This window comes from Canis lupus, chromosome 3, assembly GCF_048164855.1.
Source record: "Canis lupus baileyi chromosome 3, mCanLup2.hap1, whole genome shotgun sequence".
Taxonomy (NCBI): Eukaryota; Metazoa; Chordata; class Mammalia; order Carnivora; family Canidae; genus Canis; species Canis lupus.
Window position 1 is genome coordinate 25,330,512 of NC_132840.1, and position 14,772 is coordinate 25,345,283.

Consider the following 14,772-nt stretch of genomic DNA (forward strand, 5'->3'; position numbering starts at 1 on the left):
AGAGCATGTGAACCCTCTGCTGAATATTGATCTCTCGACCCTTGGCTTCCAGGCCTGGGTGTTTACCTTCCCCAGGTGACTGTGTGGCCTGTGGTTGTGTGGACACAATACATTCAGTGGCAGCCCTTTTACTTTTCAATGAACGTAATGGTTTGGAATTTGGTTCAGAAGATTGCTCAGGGGTGTGTAGCAAAGTGCATGTGGGGGTGTTGGTTCCAGGTAGGATCTGGATGTCAGCCACCTGACACTTTTCCTCACTCCTAAGCTTTGGACCCAACAGCATGGCTCTTCCAGAACTTCTTTGGGACTGATAGGATGGAGGTGGTTTCCATGTTAATCTTTGGGGTGACCCCACCCAGACCCACCTAATCCTGGGTGGGCCCTAGGGATCTCCTCTCCTCCCATGCCCTTGTGACCAGTGGTCATAGTAGGACGAATTGGTCTAGGATGTTCCAGGGGTGAGATCTGGAGGGGGCGGGGGCAGGAGCATTGTGTGGGGATTGACCAGGGCACTGCCTGCCTGTATCTTACAGCATCTGTCACTATAGCTCCAGGGCAAGGGGCTCGGCTACGTCCAGTGCTTGCCCAGGGAGCAATATCTGTACACGTGGGAGCAACTGTTTGACTGCATGTGCACTATGCTGGAGGGAGGGTGGCTGAACAGCTGTTTTTTGGGCACATCATCACAGGGGCCCAGGATGACTTGAGGAAGGTCGCCCAGAGCGCCTATTCCCAGGTAAAGGGCAGCCATCCTAGTGGGGGGCTCTGCATGGCTTACCCCCAGCTCCCTACTTCCCGATTGTGCAGTTTGGGATCAGCAAAAAGCTGGGCCAGGTGTCCTTTGACTTCCCCCAACAAGACGAGATGATGGTGGAGAAGCCATACATTGAAGCCACTGCCCAGCTCATTGATAAGGAGGTACAGCACTTCATCAGCCCTGCCTCTGAGTAGACACTGGACCTGCTGACCTGGTGCTGAGAGCAGGTGGACAAGGTGAGTGGGGTGCTTGGGGCACTCCCATCTTCAGGATGTTTGGGGGTCTGGGGTTTGTCTTAGCAGTGCCTGCTGTTCTGGAAACAGCAGAGTGACCGGCAGCTGTGACTTCTAGATGGGCAGGCAGCTGCTGGAGAAGGCAGACTGGTGGGGCTGCTGGGGCCTCTGATGCCTTCTATGGGTTTGGTTGGTCTTAGAGCATGGAAGGGCCCAGCCAGGGAGCTGGAGTTCGGACTGGACACCTAGGGCTCAGTGGTGACATCCCTGTTTGCTCTTCAGCTCACCGCCTGCCTCCCAGAGTCACGAGAGTCACTCCAGTAGAGAAGTGTCAGCCACTGTCTTCGGGCTGGTGAGTGGGTAGATGTCTAGTTGCTCCACCCAGCTGCTCCTTGGGGCATCCTGGAATGGGGTGGGGGTTGGGGAGGTAAGGGGGTGGCTCCACTTGCTGTCCCCTACGACCTCTCCTCTCTGCTTGGCCAAGACCAGACACTGGGATTTGTTTAAAAATTTCTGTATCATTTGTTATGTTTGCCTCAAAAATAGAATTTCCAATGTGGGACAAGCACTTTCAACTTCCATTGTAAAATGTGCTATTATTGAATTTTTTACATCTTCAGAGCTCACCCTGTCATGAAGTCTGCACTAAACCTAGCCTTTGTTAGCTGAGCTGCTTGGGGACTGGCCAGGGTCCTGTCTTTGAGGCTCCCTCTGCCGGAGGTGAGGGTGGTGTGTGGTGTCCAGAACCTGGGGACCTGTTCGGTTTGAGGCTTGGTGCATCCCCTCTCTGGGATCCAGGGCATACCTCAGCACACTTGGATGCTCCCCAACCCCTACTGTTTTCTGCCTTGGATACCCTTGTGCTCATTACCCCCCTGAGTTTCCTCAGCTCTTTCCTTCACCCCCTCCCCCTGTTTGGGCCACCTGGGCACACTCTTAAACAGGCTTTGAGTCAGTTCCTGGGCCCAGGGATGGAGACCTGGTCTAGAATCTTTCATTAGGGAGGCTCGTGCATCCCTCCACAGAGCCGAGTGGTGGGAACTGCCTGGCATGGGGCCCAGGGCCTGGTTTCTGAGCCTCTTATTTCATGGGTAATTAAAATGATTGGGGTTTTGGCCTCACCCTTGGCCTTCTCACAGGCTTTACTTGCTGGCTCCCTTCTTAAGCAAGCTGCTGCTCTGGACCTAGAGCTTCCTGGGAACCTGTCTGGGCTGAGATGACTTGCCAGAGTGTACCTTGTGCCTTTTTGGGCTGGGGGTGGGGGGTGAGGGACAGGACCTTTACTTTCCTAAGGACTAGAAATCCAGGGCACTTGTTCCTGAGACATAACCCAAATAAGCAGCACAGAGGAGCCCCCAGTGGCTTCCACTGGAGAAAGACAAGAGCAGGAGTTTGTCTCCTAGGGTAGCCAACCCCCGCCCCCACCACATACTCCTGAGCTCTGGTGTCACCTAGAAAGGAAGAGACTGGTTGGGCCATAGGAAGAAGTGAGATTTTAATCCGATGTTTTGTAAATAAGCTCTGCAGAAGGAAGGAAGCCATAGCTGGAAGGCTGGAGATTGGGGAGGGTGACCCTGGTGGGTGGGGTCGGTGGGGCACGCAGCTGCCCTTATAGGGTTTGATTTTAAGTGAACTTCTGGGTGATGCCTGCTGGGGTGCCCCTTGAGTTGATGCTCATCGTGTACAGGCAGCAGGCAGTGTCCCCCAGCATTTCTGAGGCCTGTTTTCTCATTGGGGAACTTGCCTTGAGCTGTGCACAGTGGGCCTACGGGATGCCCAGGGCTTCTACAGAAGAGCAGGTTTTTCTTTCCTAGAAATATTTGAGTGGGGAATGGGTCAGGGCAGGTTGGCCTGGGGACCAAAAGCAAACTTACACATTTATTTTAAAACTGTTTTTGGACTTGCTGTCAGACCAGAGCCTGTTTAGTCCTTTAGGTCATAAAGAGCAGCATTGGGAGCAGCTGAGCCTGGTGCCCTTAAGTTGGAGGCTAGGGGCTATGCCAGGGTTCCCTTGTGTTCCCAGTCTCCCTTCGGCAGCTTTACCCCAGGCCACGACGCCAGCCAGGGGCACAGACCTAGGACCGTGCATGCCTTTGTGTGCATTTGCATGACAGGCTGTGGAGATGTGTCCCAGGCAAGGGCAAAGCCGACATGCCCACTCCCCCTACAGTCTGAGGGTTGTGCCTATTTGGTGTTCTGAGCCAAGGACGGTGGGCCCGGCTGTCACACAGGAAACAAGACAAGCAGGGTCTTCGGGCCTGGGGGTGACCCTGGTGCCAGCAATGCTCCTGGGTGGCAGAAAGAGGCGACATTGTTCAGTACTGACCCTCCCTACCCATATACTTTGCTGGATAGCAGAGCATCCCATGGGCTGGAGCATCGTGTGGCCATTCCCAGACCAGAACCCTGAGGACCCTTGGGGACTTTGCAGAGAAGCTCTCTCTGGCTTAGGTTCCCCTCACCCTGCACCCACTCGGGAATCTTGCAGCTGACGAGAGCACCAGTCCTGCAGGCAGAAGTTTCCAAGAGGCCTAGGCCACTCCCACCTCATCCTCAGATGCTGTCGTCCCTGATCCAGGGATAAGAAAGGAGCAGTACATAAGGCCACTGGGCTGTGCTTGTGCTAGGGTGCCCCGAGAACCTGACCCAGAGCCACATGGGGTGGGCAGAGTGTCCATGGGGTCAGAATTGTCCAGATTTGCACTGCCTTGGCCCCAGGGCCAGCCGGCCTAGTCCTCCTTGGGCCTCTCCACGGTGAGAAATGTGTCCACAATTGCTGGCTGGCGCTCCGGGTCACCAAGCGGTTGCTTCTCTCGGTTCTGCTCAGCCCTGGTTCGTGTCCAGGATGGGGAGCGCAGACAGCCAGCCCGGGGCAGTGGGTGCAGGCCTGACGGGAACATGGGGATCAGGTCACTCCTGTAGCTACTGGGCTGGGCCTGTGTGTGCATGCCTGGCTACACAGTAGGGGCTCCTGGGGACTTAGGAAACACAGATGCCAGGCCACCAGCAACATGGATGTGTAGGTCTGGGTGTAACCTGGGCAAAAGCTCTTCTGATGCCCAAGGAGGGTCCCTGTGCAGCTGAGACCCCACCCTGTGTATGAGCCTGGTCCACAACAGCCAACCGCTCCCTTGCCCTCCCAGGGTGCTGGCTCTACAGGACTGGGATCTGACCCCTCCCTTCCCACCCCCTACCTGCACAAGGTATGGAGAGGGAGAGAAGGTTGCTGGGGCCCCATCCTCCGTAAGCTGCCTTGCCATTTCTGGGGCCCTCGGGGTCTTGGGCGCCCAAGGGGAAACTAAGTCATGGTTGAGCTTTGGGGCCAGGGCTAACTTATTATTAAATTCACATGTAGTAAATTTTGCCTTTGATGGGACTGTGACTTTGGCCTTTTGTTGGCACTTGGAAAGGAAAATCGAGGAAAACAGAAGAAAGATCCCTTAAAGTTGGGCAAATAGGATGGTACAGTGACAAATGCCAATGTTGACGCGTGTGAGAAACAATTATTTTCAAAAATAGGGGTTGTGGAGAGCTGCCTGTGATGGGCTTGGGCCCCAGGACCGCCCCATACCACTTGCCGTGCCCCAGCATCAGCCCACCTGCTGGCGATTCACTGGCCAGGCTCTCGTCGTCTGAGTCAGCAAAGACCTCCGCCAGCTCCTGGTCGGACATGTCAGTCAGCTCAGTGAGGTCCAGGAGGTCAAAGTGCACCTCCAGGGAGGAGACACTGCTCAGGGGCTCTGTTGGGAGGGGCGGGGGCAGGGGGAGGAGGGGAGCTCGTCATGGGCACGGTCTGTCCACTTGAGGAGGAACTAGAGCTTTGGGTGAAGTCCTGAGAGATCAGGATAAGATGGGGTAGACCAGACCCCCATCTGCTCTCCACACTAAAGACTAAGTGCCTTCTGTGGTCTCGCATTTTGCAGATGGTACAGCCAAGGCCCACAGAACCAGAGCTGTAAGGTCTCAGCAGCAGCAGCAGCACCCACCTCCACACGCCTGTCGGTGTGTTTGAACAGGATATGGACCCCACCCTCCATTTCCCAGGGTGCTCCTGGTCTCTGTGGAGCATGTGCCGGGCAGATCAGCTGTACTTACGCCTTCTCTCTGTGACCTGTAGGAGCCCCGGGGCTGGTATTGGGATGCCAACCTCTTCCTCGGCTGCGGGCGAGTGGCAGCTGTCCCCTGTCCCATGGGCCACGGTGCCCAGGGCTGCCTGTGGCACCTCAACCTCCTTAACTATTTCTGCAACAAAGACAGAAGGTGTTACCTGGGAGGAGAGAGGTAGGTGAGGAAGACCTGAGTGCTTAGCTCAGTGAACCCTCCTTTGTCACTCTGGACTGTAACCAGGTTGCCTGAGGAAGCCTTGGCCCAGATACCAGATGAGGGCCACTGCGTGGTGGCCTCGTAATGTGGATGAAGGAGAAGGTGTCCGATACTGTCATCTATCTCTACTTTTAGGTCCAACCAAGGGTCCAGTGGTCACTCTTGCATTTCCTTGACTTTGGGGTCCTTGTGATCCAGAATGGCCCCTACTTGCTTGTCTGACCTTTGGAAGGACTTCTTCTTCTTTTTTTTTTTTTTTTAAGATTTAAAAAAAAAAAATTATTCATGAGAGACACAGAGAGAGAGAGAGGCAGAGACACAGGCAGAGGGAGAAGCAGGCTCCCTGTAGGGAGCCCAATGTGGGACTTGATCCTGGGACTGTGAGATCAAGCCCTGAGCTGAAGGCAGACGCTCAACCAATGAGCCACTCAGGCATCCCCAGTGGATGGATTTCTTATAAAAACCTATGTTGTTCTGTTTGCAAAATAATTTATTTTCATAGTAAAAGAGACTGGGGGATATTCCTCCAGGTTTTTTCTATGCAGTTTATTTTTAAAAGATGTAATTGCTTATGTTTGGTGATTTTTTTTTTTTTCTTTTTTCTTTTTCAGTTGAGAGCAGGAGGTCCTGTGGGCAATCTGCTTGGTAGAGACTGGCACTCAGAGATGGGACCCCTCCCCCTTCTAGCACCAACCCCAACCCTTGTTGTTTGGGCCAACATCTTGTCCTCTTAGCTCACATCGCTCCATCCAAATCTATCAGTTCCTCCAGAATGTTTCAGATCCCTTGGTTCCCTCAGTGTCCCCATTGGGCAACCAGTGTTGACAGCTGCTTGCTAGGGGTGGGTTTCTCCTCAACAGTGCAGTCAGCAGCCAGGATACCAGCCAGGTCCTGTGTCTAAAGAGTCTCCAGCTCAGGGGGATAATAAACCATCCATTCACAGCTGTAGAGCTGGCTAGGCAGCATCTGGCCTCCTCTAGGAGGGTACCACCTTCCCTGGGAGGTGTGGCTAAGGGAAGATGGGCCTGGGGACCCGCCCATGCTATGTCATCACGTGGGGTTTGGGGCTGACCAGGTTGGATGGGGGCTCAGACAATCTGGTTTCCACCTCTCTGATGCATTTGGAATGGGGCTTCTGAGTATCCTTGGAGGGTAGAGTTACACCCACTAGTGTCCTGGCCCGCCCAGCCCAGCAAAGATACCTTTCCACCCAAAGGGCATGAGAGATGTAATTCAGAACTTGCTCTGACCTGGGGTGAGGAGGGACGCCTGCCTTGAGCTTCTGACCAACTGTCTGAGAATACCTGTCAAGAGTCGTCAAGGAGCTTTTCCTCTGTGGGACACTGCTTTGTTTCCTTGAGTGGGGAAGTACAGCACCCTGGTCCCTCTGAGGGTGTATGATGGGCTCATATCACGCTGGCCTATGCCGTCCTAATTCTGAGACCCTTCCATACACATGGCTCGTGGTGATAGGTGAAGCAGGGGGACAGTGGTAGGGGATGCATATCATCAGGACTTTGGCTGCTACTCTGAGTGAGCTGGGAGAAGGTGCTGAAGGATTTTAAGCTGAATAGGACAATATCTATTTCCATTTTTTTATGAGATGCAGGTTAGGTGGAAGTTCATTGTTGAGACAGTACAGGTTGAGGGACAAGCATCATTATAGATGTTGGGGTCCAGGGGTCTCAGACAGACTAGCCTGTTGGACTAACTATAAGAAGCACATTTTGACAAATGTCAACATCCTTGAAAGAGCAAAGGATCTACTGCCAATGGCATCATAGAGTCAACAGAATATAGGAGCCCTGAGTGTTTGAAGTCACCGGGTGTTTAGTCTTTTATTCCTTTCCATCTCACTTGGCAGTGGTCTATACTCTGTAAACTGTGGGTCCCTGGTCTGTGTCAGAGCTACAGGGTGGAGAGAAAAAGCCGAAGATGGAATTTTTGTTATCAAGGACACCAATCTTTTGTCTGGAAGAATGTGATAAGGATTAAGAGTCACATGCCAGGGCAGAAGATGCCAGGGACAGAGGAGGTTCTGAGCCCCCAGGGAGGAGCATGGATTGATGTTGGCATGTAAAGCCATTGTAGAAGATGGCTTAGTGGTTCCTCCATTACTACATGTAGAGAGTCACCACACAACCCAGCAGTTCCACTCCTATGCTTACACCAGGAGAACTGAAAGCACCGATCCACACACACAATTTGCATGTGAATGTTCATTGAAGTATTATTCACAGTAGTCAAAAGTGGAATTAAAGCCAAATGTCCATGAACGGATGATGGATAAACAAAATGTGGTCCTTCCACACAAAGGGATATTATTCAGCCATAAGAAAAGAAAGCACTAATACAGGCTGCACCATGCTTTGAAAACATGGTAACTGCAAGAAGCCAGTCACAAAAGGCCATGTATTATAATATTTATATAAAATGTCCAGAATGGGCAAATCCATAGAGTAGAAAAGTAGATTAGAAAAGACATAGACAAAAAAAAAAAAAAAGAAAAGAAAAGACATAGACAGTAGATAGACCATGGTTTCCAAGAGCTGGGGTATGTGTGGAATAGGGGATGACTAATGTGTATGGGGTTGCTTTTCAGATTAATGAAAATATTCTAAAAGTAGAGGTGGTTTCACAATTTTGAAAATATACTAAAAACACTGAACTGTGTGCTTTAAAGTGATTTTTATGATAAATCCAAAATGGAAACAAAGATTGAATTTGGATGGAATTAAAGAGCAAATCCAAAAAAATAAAAATAAAAAAATAAAGAGCAAATCCAAGAGAACTTACGACCTCAACTAGCATTTGCTGTGCACCTACTATGTGCCAAGCACCAGGCTTAAAGGCTGGGGGTGGGCAAGAGGAGTATGATCTCTAGGACCTAGGCTGGGTCCTGGCACACAGTAGGTACACCATAAATGTTTGCTGAATGAACAAGCCCAAGACCGCATCCCATGGTTTCTAAGTAGCTGTCCATGGATGAGACCCACAGCTCTTCCTGGGGTGTGAGACGGGTGATCACAGAGGCAGGCATGGGGTGGGGGTACTTGGTGCCAGGCTGAGCAGTAGCTTGGTGGGCTTAGGGGCACCTGAGGCCAGTGTGTGGGGTAGCAACACCGTGATTCTCAGCTCACTGCAGCCCCCATCAAGCCCCTGCAGGGGGCACTGCTGCCCTGACCTGTGCAGGTAGCAAAATAGTGCCCCGTGGTGACTGCGGTTGGGTTACCACAGTTCTGCCCCCAGCACTGATGGCTGACGTAAGTGGATATGATAGGGTTACCTTGTGCTAGGCTGCTGACCTATTTTCTGGCACATTTGTGTGAGAACTTGGCCCAAATCTTGAGTTCCCTGCTGTGTGTCCTGGGCCTTGCCCTGAGCATTGAGGAGATGCTCTGAATGAACAGATGAACAAATTCATGAAGCAAATAAATGAATATCACATATGACAAAATGGCAGTGGGGAGGGAGAGATGGGCACCTGTACCCCATTTCCCTAGCCCCTTGTCCTTGGACTGCAAGGATGCCAGGGGGCCCTGGCAAGGCACAGCCTTCTGAGCACAAGGCCGTGGCCTTTCTCCTTGTGGCTGTTTGGACGGGCTTGGAATTGGCTGGGACCAGAACCTTGGTTTACCAAAGACCCCAGTTGGGGACCCTTCAAGAAGTGTACCGCCTCCCTTCTCATCTCCATGTCTGCAAACTTTGGTATTTAAGAAATTATTTTGTTTAGGTGCAAAAATGGGATTTTCATTATGCTCTACGAAAACCTTATCTTTTAGAGATATTTTCAGAAATAATAGATGAAATAATAATGTCAGATGACAACTACACATTACTACTGAAGGGAGGTTGGTGGTGGTCTGGTTGAGCAGACTAGGAGGTGACACACGGAGCTTTATTGCCCTGTTCTACTTTTGTGTGTGCTCCACATGGTCCAAAATAAAGTTTTCAAAAGTCAGTGAACTGAGAGAATGACAGTCACAGGCACCCATACATGACCTCGTGAGATCCCAGACAATGGAGATCACCAGGCCACTGTGTAGGCAGGAATTGGCTCTGGAGCATAGGAATATGAGCCCTCAGTGTGGCCTCAGCTGTGTTCCCACCCCTAGTCCTGCACAGAGTAGGCACCTGATAAATACATATCTGTATGGAATAGGTGAGATTCAGAACCTGGAGGATCATAAGGCCCCTCTCCCAAATGCCTTCCCTCCCTGTTGCACTCAGGGCTCCCACAGTCCTGCAGGGAAAGTGAATCTGTCCCCACTGACACAAGTGGACGTGGAAACTGAGGGCCAAGCTGCTTTGCCCACAGTCTCACAACTCTGGTCCCCAGCCTTTGCCTTCCAAACCTTTCCCCTCAGGTCCCCACAAAGCTGCCACTGGGAAGTTCTGGGGCCTGGGGTCAATGGCAAGAAAGAGCTGGATCCCTTAACAAATGACAAAACAAAGAAAACCCACACCCAGCAGCTCTGGGTGTGTCTGCTGGTGTTTGCAGGGTGGGTGACAGAGGGCCCTCAGCTGTCTGGGCTGCACCTGCCCAACTCAGACTGCAGACACAGCAGCGGGTGGGCCCATTGCTTCAGGACACCCCCCCTGGGGCCATCCCTTTGGGCTCCAGATGAGGTCGCTGATGCAACGAGGGTCTCTCCGCAGGTCCCTGTGTGGTCAAGAGCGGCTCCCGGCTCCCGGCTCCCGGCTCCCGGGGATGGGACCTCTAGGAAACCCATGATGCATCTGGGGCCTAACCAGGCCGGTGGAGGCGCCGATGGCGCCCGAACACTCCGCCTGAAAGGACTCTAGAGGTGGAGGTTCCTACAGTTTTCCTCCCTGTACCAGCTGCCGCCCTGCCCGAGCCAGACTCCAAAGAGGGGCGACCTAGGTAGAATCTCAAACAGTCACCGAGGGCTGACAGGGGCTTCGGGGAGGCTTCCCTCCGTGCACACCTGCCCTCCCAGAGGTGAGCGCCCCTGGACCGCGCCCAGGCCGACAACCCCTGCCGCTTGGGGCAGGCCCCCCTCAGGCCACGCCGGTGCAACGCCCCCTTCCCCCAGGCCCTGTCCCAGCGCGGTGCCCTGCAGGATCCCATCCCGGCGGCGGCCTCCCTGCCCTAGCCCCCGGCGAACAAAGCAGACGCGCGGCCCCGGAGGGCAGCGTCGACCCCCACGCCTCGCGGAGCGGCCCCCAATCTACGGCCCAGACACGCCCCATGCCCTGGCCCCCGGAGCCCCGGCTCTGCTGGTTTGGGGTTCAGCACGAAACTCTGGGCCAACCACCCCGGAGCGCGCCTGGCGGCTGCCGGGGCCCAAACCGCAGAGGACAAGGGGGCGGGGACGTGATGTGTGCGCCCCCCGCCTAAAGCGGGGGCCGTTCCCGGGAGGTGCCCGGCCTGGCTCCCCCGGCGGCAGGCCCGGCTCAAGTCGGAGCTACCGGAGGGTCTCGTGCGGCCCCCGGGAGCGGCCGGTGAGTGGGCCGGCGGGGGGGGGGGTGCGGGGGAGGGGCTGCGGCTGGCTGCGGGGAAGACGCAGCTCGCGGACTCCTGCGGACTTGGGGCCGCACTCACCTCCCGGGCCGGCGCCCTCCGGGGGCTCCATGCGGCCGGCGGGGTCTGGGAGGGGCGCGGGCGGCGGCGGCGTCACCCAGCCCGGGCGCCCCTGCAGCTGCGGCGGCGACTCGGCCCCAGCTCCCGGCGCAGCGCATCGGGGCAGCAGCCGGGGGGCCGCGGCGGCAGGGAGGAGCCCGCGGGGCGGGGCGCGCAGCTGCTCCGGGGCCCGGGTTCCCCCTAGCATCCTCCCCCCCCAGCCCCGCAGCACAGGTGCGGCCCCGCCCCGCTCCGCGCGCGCCCCCTGCCGGCCCAGGCCCTGCGGACCACCTCTCCCTCGGACCTCCCGGTCCCCGGCTCGGCCTGGTGCCTTCTGCGCCCCCAAAGCGCTCACTCCTCCTGCGGCTGCGCCAACTTTCTTCCATTTGTTCACTCCCAGATATTTATGGGGTGCCAGCTACGGCCGGCTCCTCGAGGGCCAGTGGAGCTCCGGGAGGCACAGAGGAGAAGCCAAGGCAGCGCCCACACCCTTGGCCCCCATGCAAAGAATTGCCGATTGTGATTAATCCTATGAGGAACACTGGGGGTGGGGGTGGGCAAGGGTTTAATGGAGAGGCCAGAGCGTGGCGGGGGGGGGGGGGGCGAGGAATGGGAGGTAGGGAGATGGGAGCGGGCAGCGAGAGCGCCCCGGGAGGGAAGGCAGGGTCTGGGCGCGCTGAGAACACCAAACACAAGCCCCTGAAATGCGTCCCTGTGCCAAGTTCTTTGTGCACAGTATCTCAGTGATACCCCCAGAGATCCCAGGAAGACGGTGTCCTGGTTTTCCAGGTGACGAAGTTGAGGACAGACAGGGTAGGTAAGCTGACCAAGGTTGCACAGCCAGGTCTGGAAGCCAGAGGTATGAATCCAAGCCCAAAGACTGCACTTTTATAAAAACAAACCAAACCAAAGAAAAACATCGGGAGGAGAGAAAGAGTTTGTTCCCAATTGGGAGTAAAAAAGGCCCACAGAGGAGGGAGGTGGGTATGAGTTTGGTGTTCACAGGAAAGGTACCCTCTCAAAGGCGGGTGGTCCATCCAGCTTCAGCCAACCAAGGCCCTCACTGCTTAGCTAGACTCCAATCATATACAACCCACAGCTTTTAAGACTGTCAATCACAGAGGCTAATAGTTCTCATTTTTCTTTAGTTCACAAAATAAATGAAAACAAAAACTGCAATCTGCAACCTTCTAAAATGATTTCATGACTCACTAGAACTAGCCCTTGTTATGAGCCACGCCTCCCTGCTACATTAAAAGGTGGAGAGAATGGCCTCTCAGGGAAAAAACTGAGTTATAGGATGGGTGGTGGGGACATAGCAAGCCAGTGAGTGCCTTGGGAAATTGGGACAGTTGGGTGGGCACTGGCTGTTCAGAGTCAGCTGGGGTGGCAGATTGTATTTCCCAGGATGGCCAGATCAGTGTCTCTGATTCCACTTCCAGAACCTTCTACTCCCATCAAGACACTCCTTCTTCTATACCCCTTTTGTTTGAACCTGGGCAAGGCTTGTGACTGCTCTGGCCAATAGAGTGTGGCAGAAATGATGTTATGGGACTTCTAAAGTTGGGTCATAAGGGGGATTCAGCTCTCCCCCAGAAAGCCCCCCTGGAACCTGGCCACTTTATGTGAGGAAGCCCAGGCCACTCAGCAGGCCATCTGTGTGTGAATGTTCTGGCCAACAATAACCATTAGGCCAGACTTGTGTCTCTCAGCCAATAGGCAGACCTGAGACCTCGCCTTTGAGCCACCCCTCTGGGGACAGTTTGTGGAGCTGAAGTGAGCTGTCCCCAAAGAGTCCTGGCAGAGTTGTAAATCCATGAGCAAAAGAGATATTGTCACTGTATTAAACCACTACTTTTTGAGGGTGACCTGTTATGCAATCATAGTAACTGTAATTGCAATTGTTTAATGATTATTCCCATGTGAGAGATGAATAGGTGGTTACAGAGGGAGTTTTGTCAAAGGCAATCCCAGCTGGTAAGCAGCAGGTGATCTGACTCCGGAGGCCAGTGTTTTATTTATTTTTAACTTTTCATTAAGAACACTTTCAAACAAAATGAGAGAGAATAGCATGATTAACCTGCATGTACCCATCACACCATCACCCAGATTCAATAGTTACCAACTCAAGGCTCATCTTGTTTCCTCCCTACTATCAATCACCTTCCTCCACTGCTGGATGGGTTTTGTTTTGTTTTGTTTTGTTTTGTTTTAGGTAGGCTCCAAGCCCAATGTGGAGCCCAAAATGAGGCTTGAACTCATGACCCTGAGGTCAAGACCTGAGCTGAGGTCCAGAGTTCAGACGCCTAACCAGCTGAGCCAGCCAGGTGCCTCTGCAAGATTGTTGTGAAGCAAATTTTACACATATATAATTTCATTTGTAAGAACTTCACTATGGATCTCTAAAAGACAGTCCCAAAAATAAATAAATAAGAGAGAACTCAGTCTTTTTTTTTCTTTTAATTTTTATTTATGATAGTCACACACAGAGAGAGAGAGAGAGGCAGAGACATAGGCAGAGGGAGAAGCAGGCTCCATGCACCGAGAGCCCGATGTGGGATTCAATCCCGGGTCTCCAGGATTGCGCCCTGGGCCAAAGGCAGGCGCTAAACCGCTGCGCCACCCAGGGATCCCTCTTCTTAAATACTTTATTATCCTAATATCCAGGCATCTATCGAGTTGATGTAGTGGCCCAAGGCAGTTTGCCTGACCCACCAAGTAAGCAGGTATTAGGAAGGGCCAGACATTAGTCAACATGGTCAGTGGGTTTGTATGTATTAACACTTGCTCTGTGATTTTGCAGGAAACTCAGCTGCCATTTATCTTGGTTTCAGAGCTGCACAGCTTGATGCTGAATAAAAGTATCTTGAGCCACACATATGAAGAGAGGGCTCTTTTCTAAAGATCTGAACTCAAATCCAATATGAAAAGCACAGGTCACTGTGGGCCTTGTCAGGAGCCCAGGGGAGTTGTCAGCCAGGCTCCCTTGAACTATTCATCTCTGCAATCCATACTGATAAACTAAGCAATGCTGCTGGTTTTGACAAATGAATTCCCTCTCTTCTTATCCTTAGCTAACCTTCTTATTTTTGCCCTTTTTGCTGAAAGGAATTAATGTTAATGCATTTATTTAATTCAGAGATCCCAGACATCTAAAGCAAAGAAGCCAATTAACGTGAGGCACCTAGCATATTGGGTTTGCCAAAGTAAGTGTTAAATGACAACAGTTACCCCTCTGTGTTACCCAGCTGCACTGTGTTGCCTGCCAAAACTCCTCTGGAAGGCCTGGCATTAGTGGGCAGAGGAGGCCCTTATCAGGCCGGTGGTGTCTGGGCACAGAGGCACAAGCTCTTGGCTGTCCAGGCACAGTGACATGGCCAGACCTCAGAAAGGCCTCAGGGCCTGCTCTAAATAAATCATGGCTCTGTGCAAGCTCCAAACCAAGAGCAGCCAGGGCTTGGGTGAGCAACAGGAAGTCCCTCAGGGTCATCACTGTGGCTCTTAGATCCCTGTCTCTGTGTGCACCTGGGACGTAAGTGAGCCCAATGAATGAGGCATCTTCCTCCTTGGGCGAGACTGGCAGATCCAAGCTCACCCAGGCCCATCTTCAGTACTCATGCTCTGTGCCCAGTGCAACTCTCCAGTGGGGAGGAGATTCTGGAATCTTCTCCATCCCCAGATGGGAGGGAAAACATGACCCACTGCACTAGTTAGGAAGATGTTAAAGTAGAGAGTGCAGAAAGAAAGAGGACAAATGGTGTGTAAAGATGGACAACTGCTAATGACAAACTCTCAGCTTTCTGGTTGACTAGAGCGATGTACCTAAGGTAATAAGATGAAATTCACTTTCGAAATCATATAATGGCTAGCAGTTT

General features: G+C 53.1%; 2 protein-coding genes across 2 annotated transcripts in view; one reads left to right on the top strand and one right to left on the bottom strand.

Moving 5' to 3' along the window:
* Nucleotides 1-8,108, top strand: part of LOC140625769 (uncharacterized) — a 32,829-nt gene extending 24,721 nt beyond the window's left edge. Inside the window, exons 10-14 of the mRNA XM_072813329.1 lie at nucleotides 690-993; nucleotides 1,273-1,342; nucleotides 1,611-1,710; nucleotides 4,914-5,271; nucleotides 5,925-8,108. The gene's annotated coding sequence lies outside the window, so the exon portion shown is untranslated. The remainder of the gene's footprint in view (nucleotides 1-689; nucleotides 994-1,272; nucleotides 1,343-1,610; nucleotides 1,711-4,913; nucleotides 5,272-5,924) is intronic.
* Nucleotides 2,461-11,038, bottom strand: DBNDD1 (dysbindin domain containing 1). The gene is made up of 4 exons (XM_072819686.1): nucleotides 10,880-11,038; nucleotides 5,086-5,232; nucleotides 4,590-4,730; nucleotides 2,461-3,877 (listed from the first exon to the last, which is right to left on the bottom strand). Exons 1-4 carry the CDS (start codon nucleotides 10,908-10,910, stop codon nucleotides 3,720-3,722), a joined length of 477 nt encoding a protein of 158 aa, XP_072675787.1. The 5' UTR covers nucleotides 10,911-11,038; the 3' UTR covers nucleotides 2,461-3,719.
* Between the last annotated feature and the right edge of the window lie 3,734 nt (nucleotides 11,039-14,772).

Bases quoted from the DNA above. Each gene is read 5' to 3' on its own strand.
- DBNDD1 (XM_072819686.1), bottom strand. From the start codon at position 10,910: ATGGAGCCCCCGGAGGGCGCCGGCCCGGGAG. The intron at 5,233-10,879 runs GTGAGTGCGGCC...TCTTTGTTGCAG, and splicing joins GGAGGGCGCCGGCCCGGGAG to AAATAGTTAAGGAGGTTGAG. The intron at 4,731-5,085 runs GTAAGTACAGCT...CCCTCCCAACAG, and splicing joins ACAGGTCACAGAGAGAAGGC to AGCCCCTGAGCAGTGTCTCC.